The 23,211-nt window shown below is 39.1% G+C and overlaps 1 protein-coding gene across 1 annotated transcript in view; it reads right to left on the bottom strand.

Moving 5' to 3' along the window:
• SYNE1 (spectrin repeat containing nuclear envelope protein 1) overlaps nucleotides 1-23,211 on the bottom strand; it is a 578,994-nt gene that overhangs the window by 22,065 nt on the left and 533,718 nt on the right. Inside the window, exons 132-139 of the mRNA XM_049765309.1 lie at nucleotides 15,729-15,916; nucleotides 14,356-14,506; nucleotides 10,712-10,894; nucleotides 10,327-10,464; nucleotides 5,955-6,146; nucleotides 4,180-4,513; nucleotides 2,187-2,255; nucleotides 165-307 (exon numbers count right to left, since the gene is read on the bottom strand). Coding sequence (XP_049621266.1) covers nucleotides 165-307; nucleotides 2,187-2,255; nucleotides 4,180-4,513; nucleotides 5,955-6,146; nucleotides 10,327-10,464; nucleotides 10,712-10,894; nucleotides 14,356-14,506; nucleotides 15,729-15,916 — 1,398 coding nt within the window. The remainder of the gene's footprint in view (nucleotides 1-164; nucleotides 308-2,186; nucleotides 2,256-4,179; nucleotides 4,514-5,954; nucleotides 6,147-10,326; nucleotides 10,465-10,711; nucleotides 10,895-14,355; nucleotides 14,507-15,728; nucleotides 15,917-23,211) is intronic.

Here is a 23,211-nt window from a genome sequence, read left to right as displayed (position 1 = left end):
TGTCTCAAAGGCATGTGCTAAGGGGGCCTTGATCATGTCTGAGAGTCCAGGGCAGAGTGGTTTGGGGGGAGCTTGGGAACTCCTTAACTGCTTCAGACAGACTGTTCTTCGTCACACCTTTGTGATTTTGAGGTAGGAGTCAGAATTGGGGTCAGGACACTCACATAACCTCGGTAGCTGGAGTCCAGCTCTGGTCCAGTAGGCGTTTTGCTGCGGATGATTTTCTCTGTTTGTTGCATCTGAAAACGGCTCTCATCCAGGGCCTTCCCCAGCTGTCTGATCTGTGACTCCAAGGTGCTCGGATCTCCTGCAGCAGCAAGTAGAGGACTCTTTACAGACTGGACTTTCTGAAGGAGAACTAGAATGATTAGTTCAGCTAAGGCAGGGCATATGTGGCATGGATGGAGGTTATTAAAAAGCAGATCCAGTGCTAATGTGCTGGTGAGTTAGAAGTTCAGGTGACTAGGTCAGTGAGATGTGCTGGATGTACAAAAAAGAGGTCTGACGGGGTTATACCCAAGTGTGTGTTTGTTTCCTTGTCAAACAGGAACCCTGAAATACACATGCAAGGCTTTACCATGGAGCCATATTCCTGGTCCTTAATTTTCTTTCTGCTTCTCAGAATATAGTGCCATGAATGGCCCAGGGGGCTGTTTTATACACATAAGGCACAACATGAAATTAATCAGGAAAAGACAAGCTCGGAAGATTTATGTATAGAAATATGAACTAGCTATCAACTGATTTTGTTTCAAAAGTGACACAAAACAAGGTGAAAGCTAAGTTTCAGCATTTTCAGCCAGGCAGGCTCAGACTTATGAACTAAAATTAATGTTGCATACCTTTGGACACTATGCTTAGGTATGAAAGAATGACTGTGTGTGTGTTTGTATATGGACGCATGTGTTTTTGTATTTGTACCATAATCTTTGGCCCAGATAGGAGTTAATGTTTACCAGAGTGATGCTAGCACAGAGTAGAAGCAGAACAAATATTAGTAAGTTTTAGATCTGGAAGAATTTCTCACGGGGCATCACATCTGTAGTTACCAACACTGGTCATTCTACTTTGCATCCTGTCCTTTGGTTCTTCTTCAGGGCTGCCATTTTCAACACCAAATCACTATGTATGAGGTCTATTCTCTCTACCTACTCCCAAATGACTGACTCCAAACTCTAGTTTTTCTAGTGCCACATGAAGCTAGTTATATTTATTCCCTTGTCTTTAATTTTTCTGGTTTCTGGAAGTAATGTTCTATTTTTAAGGGAAAACCAAGTCTTCAGATTTTGGTGGAATACATATTTCATTATAAGTGATTTTGTCGGGTAAGACATGCTAAGTCAAAATGAGACATGATTTAGAGTTGAACATCTGGTCTTACTCATTGTTTTCTACGTACTTTTGGAACCAAGAGGAGGAAGTGTTGGGGTCAGGGTCATCCAGGCAGTTGGTTTATGGGGGACTTAAGCTCTAAATCCTCACTCATTCAGAATGTGAAAGTCAGTGCTGTCACAATACATCAGGGCATGAAGCTTCAATGCTAAAACCTCTGGTTCTTGAGCTGAAAAGATAGTCCAGTAGGTAGGGTTCTTGCCTTGCATACAATTGACCAGGGTCCAATTCCTGAGTGCAGATTCAGGGGGAGAGTCTTGTGAACCACTCAAAAAGTGATGCAATACCAAATAAACAACAAAATAAAAACCTTGATTTTCGTCTCTGATTATCTATCACTGATGTGAGTCATCAGTCCCAAGTGAGTGGTGAGCACTAGATAAGTTGAGAAGTTATCTCTTTGCACTTGTTTTTGTTTGTTTGTTTGATTTTTGTTTTTTGGGCCATACCTGGTTTTGCACTCAGAAATCACATCTGGCAGGGTCGGGGGACCATATAGGATGCTGGGGATTGAATCAGGGTCTGTTCTGGGTCAGAAGCTTGCATGGCAAACACCCTACCATCTGCAATCACTCTGGCCCCTTCACTTGATTTTTGAAGCCTTATTCTTGGTATCTGCAAGATGATTGACTTATTATTTTTTTCCTAGTGTAGCAGAGAGAGAGATAGAGATAGAGAGAAGAAGGTTCTGTCTATCCATGCATGTATTCAGAGCTGGGTAAGGCTCAGTAGAATGTGCTGAGAGAGGAGGTTTGTTACAGTCGAGGCAGGCTGGCTTCAGCTTGGGTGCCTACCCGCGGTGCTTTGGATGGCCTTTTCTGTGAGTTTTACATAGGCCTCGGCACTTTCAGGAATCGTTACATCTGTGAAGAGAGCACAGTCTAAGTTGGCAGCTAAATTCTGGAAACTTCAATTCCCTTGTGGCAGGAAAATAACTTTCTGAGGGCAATGAAGTGGTGAATCATACAAGACTGACAACATCTGTGTGCAGAGGAGTCTGGGCCTACTTGAGAAAGACCTCCTGAGACGAATCCTCAGCATTCACACTGACTAAGAGGGTGGAATGAGCTAGCCACTGACCCCTAGCCATCAATCCTCACAGAAAACCTACAGGGTATATGGAAATTTGTCTCTGTCTTATTGATGAGAAACCTGAGACCCAGAAGATTTTCTCAGCCTCAAATACTAGTAAATGCCATAAAGAGAATCAACATAGACAATGCAATTCTAGAACAATGCCATCTCATACAAATACTTGGGCAAATACTTCATTTTAAATGCTCCAATCACCACATTAAACAAAAATACTAAGAAATACCAGAAAATAATTTTGACATAATAACCATTCAAATTACAGACTGGAATTAGAATATCCACACTTAAAACACAGAAATTTTACATTGTCCTAAGTTGAAATACGGGTGTTTGTGGGGTGGAATAATAATACAGCGGGTAGGACATTTGCTTTGCACATGACTAACTCAGATTTGAGCTCTGGGATCCCATATGGTTCTCTAAGCACCACCAGGAGTGATTCCTGAGTACAGAGCCAGGAGTATCTTCCTGCCAAAAAGAAACCTGCATGTTTGTGTGTGTTGAACAACATGTGTTAGACACATTTGTTGAACACACAAAACCCATTTCCGTTTGTGCAGTCACACAGGCTGATCACAATTCTGTGGCCAGTGGCTGTGTGTTGGACCATGATCCCTGTTAAATGTCTATTAGACTGCTCTGGAAAGTTGTGCAAGAAATGAGATAAACCATTTTCTTTGTCAACAGGGTTAGAACTTTGGAAATCCAAATAAAGAGAAAGAAGCAGAAATACCTTTTGAGAGCAAGTGCATCATGTATTTGTAACTGAGTCCTCATTCCAGTTTTACTCACCTTTTTAGCAACATGCTCCTCTTTTTCTGCCATTCTTTGTTCCCCCTGCTTCTTGGGTTTGAGCTTTCTCTTTCTTTCCTTTGAGATGCCCTTTCAGAATGATTTCTGGCCTTTTCTCAGACACACACAGATACTCACCTAACATGCAAGACTTGTTCCTGACTTCAAACTACCAAGTCTCTGCTGTATTTTTTTCCCATCTGGGTAGTTGATTGCCCCTAGACATGCCCACTGGCACAAATAACTTCCTTAACTCACCAACCTCACAGACTCCCCCAACATTCTCTCTTTCCATGGCAACTGCAGAGTTCCCTAAGACACCCAAACTAGAATATCTCTTCCCTTCAAGAGCATCAACTACCAGTGATGGAAGAATTTCTGCTTTCTCCTTTTCTGCCTTTTCTATTTCCAATGCTGCTTCCTCAGTAAAGACCACCATGTTTTGGGTTATCAGACACTGTAACCTTTATGTTTACCTCTTTACCTCCCAATGTTCTTCCCTTCTTAGAGTATCAACACGAACTCTTAGGAATTGGACCAACTGACTTGCCTTCCCTAAAGGGGAGGTAGGTGTTTCTCTGCCACTATGTCTGCTATGATGCCCAATGTTCTGCCCAACTATTCCTGCTTATCTGTATTCCACTCTTGGAGAGAATCAAGTACATTTCTCACCTTTCCATTGCTCAGCCATGTGTTCATCATGAATTAACAACACAAGATCTGGGGGCTAGTCAATGGTCATGCTGACTTTGATGCTTGGCTACTATGTTGGTTTTGGGTCTAATGATAACCTAGTGCAATATCCCTTAATGCAAGGAAGAAAAAAGATGATTCTGCTGGCCCACTATCCTTTCTTTATATTTTCCTCTACACTTGCAGAGGTGGTGAGTCCCCTCCTACCTGTTAAGCCCACAGCTTCACGGAGGTAGAAGTCTTTGTCTTCCGACCCCTCCTCATCCTCCGAGGGCAGCGTTCTGGACACGGCTGACTCCAAGTCCCGACTGAGGTCGTAGTCATGGTCCCACTCCAGAGGGATGGAGTCCACACTGGCGGGGGTGTCCCGGCCCGATCGCTCGCTGCGGAGGGGCTGCGCGAGCGAGAGGGAGGGGTTGGAGGAAGGCTGGGGGGACGGCCCACCGTCAGCAGAGGTCTGGTGCCAGTGCAGGTCGGAGAGGGCGGCGGAGTCATCCAGCTCCAGCTCGCGGTCCGAAAGGTCATGCTCATCGTCTGCGAGCTAAAAACGCAATCAGCCAATTCTGGGATCACCCTGGACAGAGGAGCCCTCGCACCCAGTTTCTGCTGTCCTCACCCCTCAGCTTTCAGCTTCTCTGAATTCCTTCCCTGCCCTATATTAAATGTTCCATCAGCAAGTCACTTAAACAAAAATAAGATGACTTTAAAGAACGCCTTATGGTTGAACTTACCAACGTTTCCTTAATATCACTGCTACAATGAAAATCCCACTTAAAACCGACTTTAAAGACTTTGATCTAAGAATACGAACATAGAAATAGAAGCCACCTAGTCTTTGGGGCCAGGGATTTAGTATAGTGCACAGAGCACTTGCTTTTCAAGCAGTTGACCCAGGTTTGATCTCTAGCACTCCATATGATCCCCCAAGCTCTGCCAGGTGTGATTCCTGAGTAGTCAGGAATAAGCTCTGAGTTGTGCCCCCCTCCCCAAAGCCACTAGTCTAGTGCCTGAAACACAACAGGTACATAATAGCTTGAATTTGGGAGAAAAAGAGAAAACTACCAGTAAAATCTGAACTACACTGTTTTCCCCTACTCACAGGCTGGATAAAAATATATTTTATCAGTGAAGAACCTCCAAATGCTAAAATAACACCATGAGGACATATTAAAAAATAAAGACAATGGAAACATTAGCAAATTGGAAAAGTGAAAGGGAGAAAAAAAGATCATTGAGTCTATTTCATCATCTGAGCAACTTCTTATATATGGTTCACATTCATCCTCTTCCTTATTCTAGAAGGTTCTTTATCTCCCATAAACCTATTATGTCAACTACTCCCCCAAGCTCTTCATGCATATATTAATTCATTTGGTGCCCAAAGCAATACTTTCTACAAGATAGATGATGTTGTTAAACCCATATTACAGGGCTAGAGAAATAGTACAGTGGGTAGGGAGCTTGTTTTGCATGCAGCTGACCCAAGTTCAATATCTAGCATCCCTGCCTGAGCTCCAGTCAGGATAGATCCCTGAGTGCATAGAGACAGAAGTAAGGCCTGAGCACTTCTCGGTGTGGCTTAAAAATTATCTTAAAATCCCAAAAACAGGGCCCGGAGAGATAGCACAGAGGTGTTTGCCTTGCAAGCAGCCGATCCAGGACCAAAGGTGGTTGGTTCAAATCCCGGTGTCCCATATGGTCCCCCGTGCCTGCCAGGAGCTATTTCTGAGCAGACAGCCAGGAGTAACCCCTGAGCGCAGCCGGGTATGACCCAAAAAAAAACAAAAAAAAAAAAAAATCCCCAAAACAAACCACTTTACAATTGAGTAAACTGAGATAGGAGACAGAAAAGACCCTGCCCAATTTGAAAAGCATTTATGCTAAAACACGAAGCTGGGCTTTCAGTGAATGCACCATGCTACCTCACTCCCATCATTCATTCTCATCAGGTGAATGGCAATGGAAAAGTAAAGGTTCCATACAGGCAGGCGAATCAGCTTCTTGTGGTATCTCTCCACACGCCCAAAGACCTCTTGGCAGTAGCGCCGAAGCTCGTCCAGCTCTTCCTCAATGATGGCCGCATCCAAGGGCTCACTCTTTTCCATCAGCTGTTCTCCTTGAGCAATAATCTGTTCAATCTTATTGTGATTCAATGAAATTTCCTGTTGGAAGGCCTAGAGAGCACAAGTCCACGGTCATTTCTCATTGCTTGACCTTCTGAAGAAATTAGAAGTATTTAGAAAAATAACACAGGGGATCTAGGATTTTCTACTCACTATGACAAGGCAGGAGGTTATTATTACTCTTGAAAGTAAAACCCACAATTATTATCAGAACAGGAGTTGGAAAAGAAATTGTTAGAAATGTGTGACCAGAAGGGTGACTCTGGCTAAGAAGATTTAACACCATATGTAGTGTGGGTAGAAAAATCACAGGAACAAGTAATGAAGCACATCAAAAATGATGGAAGTGCTGGTTATGTCTGATGTAAAGCAAAGGACTTATTATAGTGCAATTGAAATATATTGAGCATTTGAATGCTTATATTCCATATTTAATATTTTTGTTTCTTGATACAATTTTGATATATTCTTGATACATCAAGATTGACTAAGAGAGGTAGAGGGTGGATGGGAACCTGTGAACACTGGTGGAAGGAAGTTGACTAGTGGAGGGATTAACACTGGAATAATGTATGTCTAAAACTAAACAATGATTAACTGCAAATCATAGTACTTTAATAAAATGCTTTTTTAAAGAATGACTAAGAGAAAGCACCAAATAAAAATGAATTATTTTCAGATGAATCTTTTATTGTTTCAAGATTTATAAGCAAGATAGATTAAAGTGCTCTGACAAATCAAAAATTTCAGAGAATGATTTAGAATTATTCTATAGGACTGAAAATAGTTCTGCTACTTGGGATAAATTTCAAAGGATGCATTATAATACAGCACCAGTGGAAATAGTTAAATAAGGAATTATATTATATATTATATATTATATTATATTGAGACAAGTGAAACTGCCCAATAATAAAGAGACTGCCAGGGAAGAAGAGGGATTGGTGATAAGTTTTATGACTTTGTCTGAGTCCAAAATAAAAAAAATTAGAAACAACTTGTAAGAAATGTCTTGTCAAAAATTTTATATATTAGGGGCCGGGAAGGTGGTGCTAGAGGTAAGGTGTCTGCCTTGCAAGCACTAGCGTAGGACGGACCGCGGTTCGATCCCCCGGCATACCATATGGTCCCCCCAAGCCTGGGGTGATTTCTGAGCGCATAGCCAGGAGTAACCCCGAGCGTCAAACGGGTGTGGCCCAAAAACCAAAAAAAAATTTTTTATATATTCATTTGCTTTTGAAATAACTAAGGGGCATAAGGTGGAGGTGTATAGGGCAGAAGAAGTTGGGCAGAGATTAGTATTTCTTAAATTATGAATTGCATTCATTCTGAAAAACTAAGGGCCAGAGTGGTGGCGCAAGTGGTAGGACATTTGCCTTGCACGCACTAACCTAGAACGAACCACGATTTGATTCCCAGGCAACCAACATGATCCCCCAAGCCAGGAGTGATTTCTGAGAGCATAGCTAGGAGTACTCCTGAGCATACCTGGTTGTGGCTCAAAAAGCAAAAAACCAAACAAACAAACAAACAAAAAAGCAAACAAAACTAATTAGGAGTAAATTTCTTGCCTACTCCAACAACCTCCAAGGTTATGGATAGCATAGCTATTCTCCTTTATGCTCATTTTCTTCCTTTTTTTTTTCTTTTTTGAATTACATCTGTCAGTACTCAATGATTCTTCTTGGCAAACTTGTGGGACTATATAGAATGCCAGGGAACAAAACATGGGGTGTGTATGTGCAAGGCAAGTGCCTGGCCCACTGTACTATATCTCTGGTCTTAATTGTTTAAACTGTCTGTCTTGGGAAATTTTCAAGCTTATAAATTATTCAAATTATTTTGCTTTAGGGAATCCTTATATTAAATGCATAGTCTATATTAATTATTTTAACACTTTTTTTATTATAACACCATAACTTACCAAGTTCATAATACAGTTGTTTTAGACATTCAGAATTCCAACATCAATCCCACTACCAGGTTGGGCTTCCTTTCACCAATATTCCCAGATACCCCTTCCTCCCACAAGCCTACACAAATTTGCTTCATATTGCTTGTTAAAACACAAAAGCAAATGGAATCATCAAATAATAGAACAAGAAAAGTCAATTTGTGATAATTATTATAATAGCTCACAATGGAGTTAGTAAGTCATTGTCTCAGGACTAACTGTGTTGGTTGGATCTAGTTGAGCCTTCTGTGTTGTTTTAGCTCATTGAACTTAGTGGTCTTGTACACAATTTTCCCAGTAGATTTGCTATCTTCCCACTGGACTGTCAGTACTATAAAATTTGGAGGTGTTGTTCCAATAGCTAGAACAATTTTGTGGTTGGTGGCTCGATGAGGTTCAGTTGTGAAGCTGAGCCATTTCTATGTCAAGGGTGCTGGATATGGCTGGGGGCTGCTGTGCCTTCAATCAGAAAAGGGACTCTGACTACCCTCATTCTGAAAATAACTTGCCAAATTAAATATTTAACTAGTTACTGTTCTTGATTTGCAAAGTAAAAATTTAAAATATGTTCAAGAGTCAAAATTTGTGAGAGTCAAAAATTGTGTCAGAATTTGGATTCTGAAAATATTAGAATATTATGAATTAAACGCCAACACAAGAAAGTTGTTTTGTTACCATCTCCACTACAGAGACTGGCACAAATCACAAAGAACAAGAACAATTAGTGCTGGCGGGGGGAGGGGGGGGAAGGATGTGGGGAGAAAGGTGGGAATGCTGTCTAGTCCAGCCCTAATGGAAAACAATATGGAGATTCCTCAAAAAACTGAAAATGGAGTTCCCATTTGATCCAACTATGCTACTCCTCGGGATATACCCTAGGAACACAAAAATCCTATACAAAAATCCCTTTCTCACATCTATATTCATCGCAGATAGCCAGACTCTGGAAACAACCAAGATGCCCCTCAACAGATGAATGGTTAAAGAAACTGTGGTACAGATACACAATAGAATATTATGCAGCCATCATGAGAGATGAAGTCATGAAATTTTCCTATACATGGATGTACATAGAATCTATTATGCTGAGTGAAATTAGTCAGAGGGAGAGAGAGTCACAGAATAGTCTCACTCATCTATGGTTTTAAGAAAAATTAAAGACATTGAAATAACTCCCAGTGATGAGGGCTGGCAGGACCGGCTCAAGATATGAAGCTCACCACAAAGAGTGGTGAGTGCAGTTAGAGAAATAACTACTCTGAGAACTATCATAACAATGTCAGTGAGTGAGGGATGTAGAAAGCCTATCTTGATCACAGGCGGCAGGTGTGGGAGAGAAAGTGTGGGCATTGATGAAGGGAAGGTTGCATGGTGAAATGGAGTGATCTTGTTATGACTGAAACCCAATTACAATTATGTTCGTAATCTCAGTGTTTAAACAAACAAAAGTTTTTTTGTTCTGGCACATAGATGTCAAAATAAATATTTAAAATTGGAAAGCAAAAACCAAAACAACCTTCAGAAGAGAAGACCTCTAATACTCTGAAAATAAAAAATAAGGCATATAAATAACTAATAAATAAGGCTTATATGCAAATGGTTATAGTCCTAGGCAGTGTTCTTTATTGCATCTTTAATAGTTTTTAGATTTTATGATTTTATTTTTAAATCAAGATAATGTTTTTTTCTTATTTGGCCATCCCTGGTAGTACATAGGATTCACTATCAGTCATTCTAAGAAAATGCTGAAAAGGCAGGTTCTTATACAAGTAAACTATGGACAGTGACCCTTTGAGCCATCCTCAATCCTAAGAACTAAAATTTTTTTTTCCTTTTTGGACCACACTTGGTGATGCTCAGGGGTTACTTCTGGCTATGAGCTCAGAAATCACTCCTGGCTTGGAGGACCAGAGGGGACACTGGGGGATTGAATCAGGGTCTGTCCTAAGTTTGCGCATGCAAGGCAAACGCCTTACCACTTGTGCCACTGCTCTGACCCCCCTAAGAACTATTTTTATTGAAAGTCAAAGCTCTTGAGGTGGAGAGATAGCTCAGTGGAAAGATCAGATGCTTGACATAAAGGAGCCCAGGTTCAATCCCTGATATCACTGGGTGCCACCACCAGTTTAATAAATGTTTTAATTAATTAAAAATAAATCTCAAAATTTAAAAGAAGGAAAGCTTTTTCCGTTTTTAAAAAGACCCATATTCCTTCCTCTTCAGATTTTCTTTGTAGTAATTATTTGAAAACAATAAAACAAAACACTCATCTCTTACCTTGAGTTGCTTTATTTTAGCTTGTACGTCACACTCAGAAAAATGTTCAATGTTTGTGAGCTGCAGATCCATCTCAGTCAACCACACCAGAATGCTGTCCCGGGCTGTCTCAAACTCCTCACGTTGACCAATGAAGTGCTAGATGTCAAAAACAAGCAAACAAACAAATAAGCCTGTTAAAGCCCATCTTAAATATGGAGATGCTCTGGTCAGTCCCACTATTCATTCCACTACACAGTCACTTTCTTTAGAAGCCTCTCACTTTCCTCTGTTTCCACTTCATCCAGGCAACCCAACCCCACCAAATCACTGAATGTCTGATACTGGTTCCAGTGGCCCAGCCCTCTACTCCTGTCTCAATTCTACTGTGGCAGCCAGTGAAGACCTTGAGTCTGCGCAGGATGGAGGTTATTCGCTTCTGCAGGTTGTCCCATCTCTGGTTGCCTTCGTGAACCATCTGCTTCAGGCTGGAGGCAGAGTCAGTGCGGTTCTCACGGGCCAGGCGTCGGTACTGCTTGTTGATGAGTTCTAACTGAGTCAGGCTCTCATGGACCTGGCGCTGGAAAGCCTGAAACACAAAGAAGCAGAGACGAAGGAAGGTGAAAAAGGGGCTATCTCTCAAGTGATCTGGGTTTATTGCTACTGCAGGGAAGAGGCAAGAAGCAGCTTAGGCAGAACCAAGGCCATTGCTACTGAGTGAACCTCTCTAGCTGGTGCAGGGTGTTATTACTGGTATACTTGGAAAGGGAGTGGAGACATAAAAGTCCTGACAGGAAAGAGTCCAGAGGAAAAAATGTCCATAGGGACCAGTGAGATTTACAGTGGGTAGGGTATTGTGCTTTGCAAGTGTTTGACCTAGATTTAATCTCCAGCACCTCATATAGTTTCTGAGAAGGACAGAAATGATTCCCGACTCAGAGCCAGGAGTAAGCCATGAGCACAGCCAGGTTAAACATGCATATATTTATGGACATACATGGATACAACTGTGTATCTCACACACATACTTAAAGAGCTTTCATATTGGGAAACAAATTCTCATGAAACAAACTCTTTAATATGTGTATATATACATATAATTATGTTTAATACATAATATACATAGGAATATGTACTTGAAATGTCCAATATTTCCTATGTGAATCTTGATTTGAAAGGTCTGTGGTAGAAATATTTGTGTGTGACAATACATCATTTCATCAAAATATAGAAAGATTCTCAATTCTGTTCAAGAGACATGAATATAGCCCCCCAAATGGAATACCTGCCTGCACCCGTCCCTGAGTGCCATCCTTACAACTAGACACTTCAGGACCTCAACATTTCTGAGTATAGCTCTGGTGACCCATGGACATCATTAGATGGTTCTGGTGGGCCTCCAATATTGTCAGACCTAAGCACCAGGCACTCAGGTCTGCACCTCTGGGTCAAGTATTGCTAGAAGTGACCTTAGACCCCCCTAGCAACACTATTGGGGCTCCTATAAAATATATAAAGAAAGATTTTAAAAAAGTTAAAATTACCTTTGCTAAAATGCTCCCTGAACACAAGCTACTGCTAACATGAAACCAGGTTAGTCCCATACAATAAAACCCAGACCTTTTGAGCAGGTTCTGTTCCTTAACTCTTGCTCCCACGAATTATTTTATTTTTCAAAGACCTTGGACCTAATGTTCACCACCCACAGTGCCATCTATTTGAGCTGCAGGTACAGTGGAGACCCAAGAAAAATGAAGCTAAATGTCTGATGTAATAGTGCTTTTGATATGGCATTAGAACATTTAATGATTGCTGGACTCCATTCGAAATCTCCAGGATTCAGCTTTCTAGGCTCAGCTCTGTTTACATACTGCCCACTTTCTGCTCCAGGCACTTTCTTTCTGGGAGGATCTAAGAGCCTTTAGAGTAGTAAATATAGTTATTTTTTAAATTTATGCTCCAACTATCATATTTTTAATTAATATCTTTATTTAAACACCTTGATTACAAACATGATTGTGGTTGGGTTTCAGTCATGTAAAGAACAGTGCAACATTCCCATCACCAATGTCCCAAATCTCTCTCCTCTCCACTCCACCCTCACCTGTACTCTAGACAGGTTTTCTTAGAATAGTACACATAGCTAACTACTCTATAAAACTTGGTGAACTCCCTGTCTAAAGAAGAGGTAAGGATGGAGCTTTTAGGATGACTAAAAGTGAGAGTGTGTGTGGGTGTCACCAGGGTAGCACCCCAGGCACTCAGAGTCTTTCCAAATATTCACAGTAGAAGACAAATGAGCCTCAAACAAATTTTGTTTTGTAATTTTTCCCCCCTATTGGTTGTGGGGCCATACCTGGTGATACTCAATGGCTCTGCGCTTGTTCTATGCATTCAGGAATTACTCCTGGCGGTGCTGAGGGGGCCATGTGGGATGCTAGGTTGGCCACATGCAAAGCAAACACCCTATCTGTTTCCCAGATTTGTGTCTATCTTTTAGGAAAAGTAGCATCCCTCTCTACCATGCTGACTGGTCCATATCTCACCCTGAGATTTGTATGCTCAGCCTTTTTTCTTCTAGAAAAGCCCATGTTTTTTTCTGAACATGTATCTCTCTTTCTCTTCCCTCACATTAAGCAAGTTTCTTGAAATGAAACTGCTTTACTTAAAAAAAGATCAAATGAAAGAGAAGCAATAAATAAAAAAAAAATCCATCAATATAAAGGCTAGTTACAGAGTTAACTTTAGGGCTAACTTCTGCCAGGAAGCCTGAGAGTCTAAAATAGCATCAAAAGGAATCTTGTACAATCTGCTTATAGTCTAAGCCAATTATAGAAGGACTTATTTAACTTTTAGGGAGCTGAGTGTAATAAGCTGCAGTACTGGAACATTTTTATTTGCACTGGTTCATAAAAGGGAAGGCTGAAATCTATCGCATGGCTTATTATGTCTTTTTACTAGAAGTTTTCTAAAAGAAAACCTCTTAGATAGAAAAAGAAACATTCAATGCAGTTGGAGAGGTCCATATAAATCCAAACAGAGTCATCAGATGAAGTAATTAATTTCATATAATATTTGAACAAATTTGTAAATTCCTATAGAAACTACCCCTCTAGCTTAGAAGAACAAAAACCAAATTGCACGTCTTCAAACAGGGACTCAGTCAAGTTCTGGTAAACTGAGGTAAGGTAGCAATGAATCCAAAAGGATTGGCTGATCTGATTTAATTCTTATCTGGAAATACTTTAAGGACCATGGTTCAGTATTAGGAAATGAGAATGACTTTTCAGATACATCAGAAATAGGTATAGAATTATTTGCTCTCAAAAGAATATTTATCTGTCAGAGAGAGGGAAGGGAAATGACATTTCCAGTTAGTCCACCTAAGGCTACTTCAATTTCCTGTGAAAAGCAAAGACTGTTGAAAACTGGGTTTGACTCCTCTCACCATGATAAAGCCAAGTCAATACCACACAGGCAGGCAAGGAACTGAAATCAGTCGCTGAATGATCCTTTCCCTTATGAATATGACTGTAATGCTATTATGTTTGTCTCTGTCTAATTGAAAAGTTTCAGTGATTCACCATGATTACCCTCCACTTGTGACTAGAAATGGATTATAATTAAAATGCTTTATGCCATTCTGGAGCCAATGCTAACCTATCAATGGCTTAAAGATTCTGTATCTAGGTGCCACTTCTATATCAAGAAAAAGGAGAAGAAAATTAATTTGGAAGATAGATTTTGACCTTCAAAAAGAGATGAATAGTTCCTTGCAAATGCTTATGAATGGAAAACAATGTCAAGATCTTCGAGGACAAATTAAATCATGATTCTTGTTTACTAACATGTATAATTATTGATAACCTTCAATGAGCATTAAAAACATCCTTTTCAATTTTTTTGGTTCAATGTATGAGGTTATAATGAAGATGATCACAAAGCCATCATTCAGCTATTTTAACCAAAAATGCATCTGAGAAGCACCAGCTTTTGCCTGGGGACATGCAGAGCCACCACTAATAGCAAAATAAGGACAACATAAATCACCTCAAATTTCTTTAGTTCTTCCTTGGCAACTGTATAGAGCACCCCCGAAGTGCTGGGGAAGGCAGCTGTCCTTTCAGAAATCTTCAGCCAATCTTCAAAACGAGAATAGTCATCCAGAAATTTCTGCCACAATCGCCAGGTCTCTTCAATTCTGGGACAGAAAATGAAAGAAGTGAATTAGCCCGTGGGAGGCTGTTTGAACTCTGGATCTCCATCAGATGACGGCCACAGGATTAGTAGTGCCCACAGCAGCAACTGCTGTTCCCGAGGGCCTGCAGTCAAACTGGACCCAAGTGAAAGGGGACAACTGTTGGACTTAAAAGAAAAAAAAACAAACAGCTGCATCTTTCCTTCCTCCCTTCTTTTTGAGACACATGTTCTACAGCTCTGCACTTGGAATTAGCCCAACTGAGTCCTAACAGCATAGGATATGACTCTTCTGGTAACAGACAAAAAATTTTCAAAAAAGCAATTCCACAATGGCAGGATAGTTTGTTAAAATAAAACTGAATGCAATATGGGACCAGAGTGATAGTGTTGAGATTTCTGTATTTTCCTTGCATGCAGACTACCTGAGTATCCCAGAGGGTTTCCTGAACCTGCTGGGATTGATCCCTGAGTGAAGAGCCAGCGGTAAAGTCTAAGCCCAGCCAGGTGTGGCCCCAAAACTAAAATAAACAAACAAAATCCCCAAACTGAGCATGATAATCTATTTAAGTCCAACATCAGAGTGAAATCTGACCAAGTTCACCTATGACAGTAAAACCAATCAATTTATCTTCTGGACAACAAAGGATCTGTGCTTTAAATTAGGGTGATTCACAATACAATTTGTTACTGCATTGCATTTCAAAGACTTGACAGTGCTTTTGCTAGATTATTTCTTTTTAGGTGAAAGAATATTACTGGGCTAGAAGGACAGTATAGCAGGGAAGGTACTTGCTTTACATGTGACTAACCTGGGTTCAGTCCCTAGTACCTTTTACGTTGAACCTGACATTATCGATCCTTGAATGCAGAGTCAGGAGTAAATCCTGAGCATCACTGGTTATGTCCCCAGAACAAAACAAAACAAAACAAAACAAAACAAAACAAAGTGATTGTTTTTTCTGTCATGTTGTTTACATGATAAGGACATATTTGCATTTTTCTGAATTTTATTTAAACAAGGTCAGGCATACCTTGACTTGTAGTTAATAGATTTCCTCTAGTTTCCCTTTTATTGTCCTTTAAATGGGGACCATTTGGGTGTGAGCACCCAATAAGTAATAAGTAAGAAGAAAGAGTGAACATTGGCTATGCCCTGGGTAACATCTTCCCCTTTGGCCCTTCCTTTCCTATGACTGGGACAGTGTCTGAATATCACGACTTACTTGAGCCTTCGTTCCATAGACATAGCGCAGATGTTTCTCCAGCGCCGATCCAGGTTCCGAGTTGCTTGCTGGATGGAGTCACACTCTGCGTCTGTGGCACAAGCATCACAGTCATGCAGAAGGACCTCACACAGGTTGAGGACAGAGGCCACACCTGTGCTGTGCTTCTCTATGTCTCTCTGAAGGTCCTGCAAGGGATGCAACAAACATTAATCAACATTTGCATCTGTGGGAGAAACTGCTGCAATGTTCATAATGAAGCAAAATAGCGACACATATTTCCTTAAGAGTCTGAGGTTCCTTAAACTTTATTAATAGCCTGTGGCCAAGTCAAATGTATAAGACATAGCACAAGAAATAATTCAGTTCCATGAACTATATCAAAAACACATGAAACAATGAACTAGGCTGCATGAACTGTGTTAACATAAATGTAGTTTCTTTCAAGTGATTTTCAAGCAAAAATGAATCATGTTCCAGATGATGCTCCCAATCCAATATGTCAATCAAGCAACCAGTTAATCAAAGGTTTCTGACTGAGATTGGCACTTAGGAATTGGTATCTGAAGTCAGTGAGTGGCAAATGGTTTTAAGCATTTATTTGATCTATCATTAAAAGGGAGGCTAGTTGAAAGTATCAAGCTTCTCATGTTTGACATCATTACCATCAGCAAAGTTGTCAGTGAGCAATTTTAAATATAGACTAGAAATAGGAAGTTTTTGTGCTAAGCAATACTTGAATTCTGCCATGTGAGGCCTTCTATAGTTCTCAATCACTGTAAACACAGTGATTTTATTTTATCTATTATGTTTTTTTATTCAGTGATCCAATATATTCCATTATTTATAGTAAAGCTCTCTTCAGCTTCAGTTTTGCAGACCTTTTTCATCAAGGTCCTTTCTGTGTACATTTCTTCACTTTAGTGCATTTCTTAAACCTGATGAGTTTTCTTTTATTCTACTAAGAATTTCTTAACTTACCCAGATAGCTACAATTTACATTACTTACATGTATAATCTTACTCCTATCTGAGTAAGTTCTAGTATCTTCTATACAAATTTATACACTAATTTATTGCTGAATCCACTAAGAGTAACTTCAATTAATTTTTGAATCTTTTGTAGACACTAGAAAATTAGTTCTTATCTAAAATATGTCAATTTCACCAGTTCTTTCAAATTTCACACACAAAACTAGGGCTGAAGCAATAATACAGTGGGAAGGGTATTTTCTTGCTGTGGTTGACCCAGGTTCAGTCAATCCCTGGCACCCAGTCAGGAGTGACCCCTAAGTGCACAGGTAGGATTAGATCCTGCAAACTGCCAAATGTGATCCAAAAACAAAACAAAACAAAATCATACTCAGAATCTCTTTCAGTTGTGAGAAACTGATCACAATAGTTGCTGGTCTAACAATACAAATTAGATAATGCAAAAATTGAACTCAATATTTGCTTAGAGTAAAGGAGACATATGTAAAGGAGCTCACCAATTTTAGATCTTAAAGTATACTTTATGAAGAGATGTATATTTGAAAGAAGTTTCAGTATCTATTTAAATAAGTTATACCATTTTGTTTTAATTTTCTCCATGTGGCCAAAAGTTCTTTTCCACTTCAAGAGTTACCTATGCCTGGATATGAACCACACTGTCTATTTAAATAGCCTTAGGCTTTAGGTGAATATTTATACACATTTAATCATCCCGTACTCATATAGAGGACCTATTTCCATATTTTTTGGTGCATGCTTCCATGTTTTTAATCAAAGTATTATGGCTTTTAATGTACAGGTAATTCTAAATCTTCATTTAATTTATTCCAATTGTACTGTTTTGATGTTAGTGTAAATTAGATCTTACATTGTTTTCCCTTTACTTTATTTATATAAAAATGGTTTTGTAAACTAAATTTGAACCTTACAGCTTTATTTGATTTTATTGGTCTTTGGGGAAGAGTTACACCCAGTTGTAGCTCAAGGTATTATTCCCTGGTGTAAAATAAAAACTCATGAGTTGTGAGATCACCCCAGGCACTGGATTTCTAAACCCCATGCAGCTGGTTCTGAAGGAGCAGGGTAGCAGCAAAGAATAATACACCAAGCAGTCAGGAAAGGATGGACATGGTGTCCTTGGCCTTTTGCCTCCTGTTCTTGCTCCCTCAGTCAAAGAGCCAGAACTGCTCTTTCTTCATTGATACCAATTCCCAATACCAGGAGGGGAAGGTCTAGTAATCCAGGTGGGCTTTTACATACCAAAAGAAGAGGTTTAGGGAAGGAGGAAGTGGGATAAACACCTTTGTTTTTCTTTAACTGCCTGAAGGGCATGAACTCAGCCTGCTGAGTAATCTTCAGAACAATGTTTAGCTCTATTTTATTAAAGAACTTGAACACAATTTTTAAGGTGGAACTTATGGGACTAAAGATACACATATAATCATTCACATTTTAGACTATTTATATATTTCCTTTTAATTTGGGTGTCTTTTATGTCTTTTTCTTGCCCAAATTGTCTGGCTAAAGTCCTTTTTTTTTTTTTTTTTTGCTAAACTCCTGATATTTTGTTGAATAAATATGGTGAGAATAATTACCCTTGCCTTGCTTCTGTTCTTACAGAAAAAGCCTCTGAACCTTACCATACCATATTAGCCCTATGCTTGTCACAGTAGTTCTTATTTTGCTTGTTATGCTTCTTCTACACTCAATTTCTCGAGATTTTAATATTTGCATTTTGTCAAATGCTTCTTATGCACCTGTTGATATAATTTTATTTTTATTTTGTGATATGATGCATCACATTTTTTTGGTTTATATGTGCTGAATCATTTTTTCATCCAAGAGATGATTCTGACTTGATCACCACTGTATACGATCTCTATAATATGCTGTCAATTGGGTATAAAAATTTATATCCATACTCATTGGCAACATTAAACTAGTTTTCTTTGGTTTTCTAGTTTTCTCTTAATATGGCTTTGGGATAAGGAGAATAAATTGATTTCTTAAAATGGATTTGAATATATTCCTTACTCTTCAATAGTTTTGGAGAAGTGGGGGAGGGGTTGGCTGGCAAAATTCACCAAACTATCTGGTCCCAGACTTCTTTGGAAGTTTCTGAATTTGGATTTAGCTTTACTTTTGTGATTGATCTGTGAATATTTTACATTTATTCATAATTCAATCTAGAAAGGTTCTTAGGAAGTTCATTTCTTCTAGATTTGTGATATACAATCACTTATAGAAGTTTCTTATGACACTTTATATCTGTACAGTTGCCTTCTATAATGGCTTTTCATTCATTTATAATTTTAATTTATAAGTGTCTTTTCATTCCTATTGGTTAATCTAGCTAAAGGCTTATCAATATTAGTATTTCAAAGGAAGAGCTCATAGCTTTTAAAATCTTATTTCTATTGTTTTCATATTCTTTATTTATGTTCTAATTTTTTTTGGATTGGAAGAATAATTTTTTTCTCTATAAAATTTAAAGTGATGATAATATATGTCCATTGTGAGAGTACATAGAATATAAAAATTACCAATAGGCTTACTCTATCTATAGAAGCTTGTTACCATTCAACATATTTCCTTCTAGTTCTTAATATTCTCTATAAAGAAAGGTACAGGTCTCAATATCTATGAAGATACAATACATATCTAGATACTAGTAAAATGTGTATACTTACAACTGAAATTATATATACATGTAACTATAAAGTATACATAATCTATACATGTTTTAATGTTTCCAATGTACATGCAATATACACATCCACATTTTGTCTTTTTAAAAATAAATATCACAGAATATATAATATATACTGGCTTGCATTTGGATTTAAACATTTTATAGTACTGTATTTATGTTCTAATTTTTTATAATTTGTTTTCTTCTGCCAACTTTGGATTTGATCTTTTCTTTATCTTTATCCCAAGTTGTAAGGCTAGTGTTTTAACTTAGTGGTTTCTTTTCTCAATATAAGTTTTATAGCAATCAATCTACCCTTACCCACAGGACAAGTGTCACCGGAAGATTGGGCTCACTCTGCAATTGGTCCTAATTAGCTGGGGTCTATGCTGTGCTCCCTGAGCATAAGGTGGACCCTTAGACAGACCTTTACAGATGGTATAGTGTGTTGAGAATGCTCTGTGGTTGGTGGAAACACAGATTTGCTCTGAAGTTAGATCACACAACGATCAAGGCTTTCTTATCAAGTAGCCAATTAGCTGTGCTTCACTGTTGGACCTTATTATTGGCCAGACTATCAGTAATGTCTTAAAATGAGCCTCCAGGCCATACAAGACTGAAATATAAACTCTCTGTCCACTGAAGGCTTCAGGTTACCCTACATAATTGGGTGGGATTTCCTGCAGCACACTCTGCCTGGGTAAAACTGCAGGTAGTGTTTAGCAATCATGAAAGGCCCTAACTGGTGAGCTGTACTGTAGGATGGGCTCTGTGACTAGGAGAGCATGTAGATTGGACCTTGAAGCTACCCAAGGTCACTGTTTAGGCTGCCTAGTCAAATGAATCCAGAAGCTATGTTCAACAGTTGGGCAGGGCTGCTACATTGGCTCTCTGCCCAAGCAAGGCTGTTGGATGGGCTCCATGGCTGCCTGGATTCTCTGGCCAGGCTTTGGAGAGGGACTGGACTGGAGACTTTGTTCAGCTGTTGAATAAGACTGCTGTGAAGATGGGCAGCACTGGATTTCTGCTCCAGCACAGCTGCAATCAGGGATACAGTCACCATGATCAGCAGCAGAGGCTGCTACAAGCTTGAATGCCCTCCATCTCTATCCCATTCCCAGTTGTCCAGCTTTGTAAGCTCTTCCAGGGACCACCATGAAATAGAACCCAAGTGTGATGTGCCTTGCAATGCTAGGGGAGTTGTAGGTTCACTTCAATTTCTCTTTTTAGAGAAATGATAGGCTCAAAGGGTTCTCTCAGTGTAGCTGTGCGCTAACTTGGGGAGTAGAGAAGGTATGCTGAGTGCGGTTGTCTTGGTAATCCTCCAATGTGGTCTTTCTTACTCTCCACAGTCCAGGCATAGGGTTGCTTGAGTATCAGCCCTAAGTGATATATCATTTTCATATGATATCTTGATTTTGGATTATTGTTATTGGCCTTTGTGGGAGAGGCATTTAAGTCAGAAGTGACTTATGTTGAGACATTATTGTCAAGTCATTTCTTAGCATTTTTGACTCTATTTTGGAGGCAAGACATATGAAGGATATTTGGGGTGGGGTGGTTCAGAGGGAGGGGTAAAAACCATAGCAATTGATGAATTTTAAGAGTACCATTGTGAATAATTCTGTGTTAAAAGTTTCTGGAGATCCATATGCAGGTGTCACCCTCACCCACTCATTTTGTATCTATTGCCTTCAGAAGTTTCACTCAGAGAAAAATTTGGTGAAAATGTCTTTCATTCTTCCATTCAAAAACTTGTTGGTTGAAATCAGTATAAGAAATAAGGCATGCCAAAATCTACAATGACATCTCTGTGCCTTTTTACCAACATAAATTTAAGTAACAAGAATATTTTTGTTTCAAATCCTCACATCTCGGGCCGGAGAGATAGCATGGAGATAAGCATTTGCCTTGCATGCAGAAGGTCGATGGTTCAAATTCCGGCATCCCATATGGTCCAGGAGCAATTTCTGAGCATAGAGCCAGGAGTAACCCCTGAGTTCTGGCGGGTGTGACCCAAAAACCAAAAACCAAAAAAAAAAAAACAAAAAAACAAAAAAAACAAAAAAAACAAAAAACAAATTCTCACATCTCATCTCTACATGCATCCTTCATTTATAACAGAAAAACAGCAGTTTAAATCCAGAAACTTTTTTGCTCAACTTCTGTCTTAAAAGATCCAACACATTGGCAAGAAAAACATACAGAAGCTCCTCATAGGGACAATAAAGAAAAATGTGTTTTTCAACATTTAATCTAAGTATTTGTCAGAATTTTTCCCTTGTGGAGGCAGAATTCTTTGTTACTCCCTTTCAACATGAATCGCAAGTGCGATGATCATTCATGGAATCATGCCCATAATTATCCACCAAGGAAGCTCCAGAAAATATGAGACAACTAAAATGAAATTTACTAAGCACCAATATTGTGGTAGGAACTGTGCTAAGTGCTTTAAATTTAATTTTCTTTTAAAATTTTTAATTCACTGAGATTTTCTGGTTTACAGTACTGCCAATAATGGTTTCTCAGGCACTGCATTCCATCATGACACCACCACCAAGTGTGTGCTAAATGCTTTTCTCCTGAATTCTGTAGTAACACCAAGTGCTCTGATTATCAGTATTCTACATCTAAAATGAGGGAAAAACAGCTTATTACTTTATCACAAGTCACACAGAAAAGAATTGAGTCAGGATTTGAACTCTTGAAATCTATATTTTAAGCCATACACATACAGTTATTTTAGTCTTAAATAAAAAATGGACATATATTTGTATAAGAAACACTCAACTTTTACTAGGCCTGTAAACTATCCTATGCTTCCTTCTTACAACTCTTCTTTTGATAGAAGCAATATCTCTTGTAGCTTTCTGCTTGTATTTATTCTTTCAAGTACTTCCATCTTTCTAAGTATATGCTAATATTGCTATGCTTTGATTTTTTTTTTAAAGTTGTAGACATCAGAAATCCTCCACAGTAGAAAACAAATGAACTTTCTTGTTTCGTTTTGTCCTATGGACTACATCCACTGTGCTCAGGGCTTACTCCTGGCTCTGTGATCAAGGGTCATCCTGGCAGACTTGGGACTATTGAGGTGCCAGGGACCAAACTCAAGTCAGCCATACACAGGCAAGAAGAGTCTTACTATATTATCATTCTAGCCCCACAAATGACTTCTGGGAAGGAGAGTGTCTCTCTTAGCACATTTTATAGCCACCGCAATAATCATTGTTCACATGATAATAGTTAATCATTCACATGTAAGCCACAGCATATGCATAAGTGATTATTATATGCCCACATTTATTTATATATATAATGTTGCTTTTCTTGAATCATTCATTCTCACACAAATCTATACTGTTAGCTTTTATTTTGACTTGAGCTATTTTTTCCTTTCATTTTAGTATTTAAACTCACACAGCATTCCTGGCAGTGCTATGGTATTAATAAAACTTTCCAGTGTAGTGAATCTCATTAGATAATCTTTTTGTTTAATTAAAACATTTAAAAACTTTTTTTTAGCCATATCTGACTATATCAGGGTAATTCCTGGCTCTGCACTCTGGAATTACTCTTAGTGGTGCTCAGGGAACCATATGAGTGTTTCAGGGGACTATCTGGGGTTCTGGTGATTGAATCCAGGTCAATTGCTTGTGTAAGGCAGGCACCCTACCTGCTGTACTATCACTTCTGTTTAACATCATATAATCTAATTCTACTTTTCTACCTAAGGGACACTAGTTGCAGACTTTTCATGCCAATACCTCAAGGTGCAAGAGATCTGATGCCTAAATCG

The sequence above is a fragment of the Suncus etruscus genome, chromosome 18 (assembly GCF_024139225.1).
Source record: "Suncus etruscus isolate mSunEtr1 chromosome 18, mSunEtr1.pri.cur, whole genome shotgun sequence".
NCBI lineage: Eukaryota > Metazoa > Chordata > Mammalia > Eulipotyphla > Soricidae > Suncus > Suncus etruscus.
The sequence above is the reverse complement of the archived record's forward strand: the minus strand, read 5'-3'. Positions and strand labels throughout refer to the sequence as shown.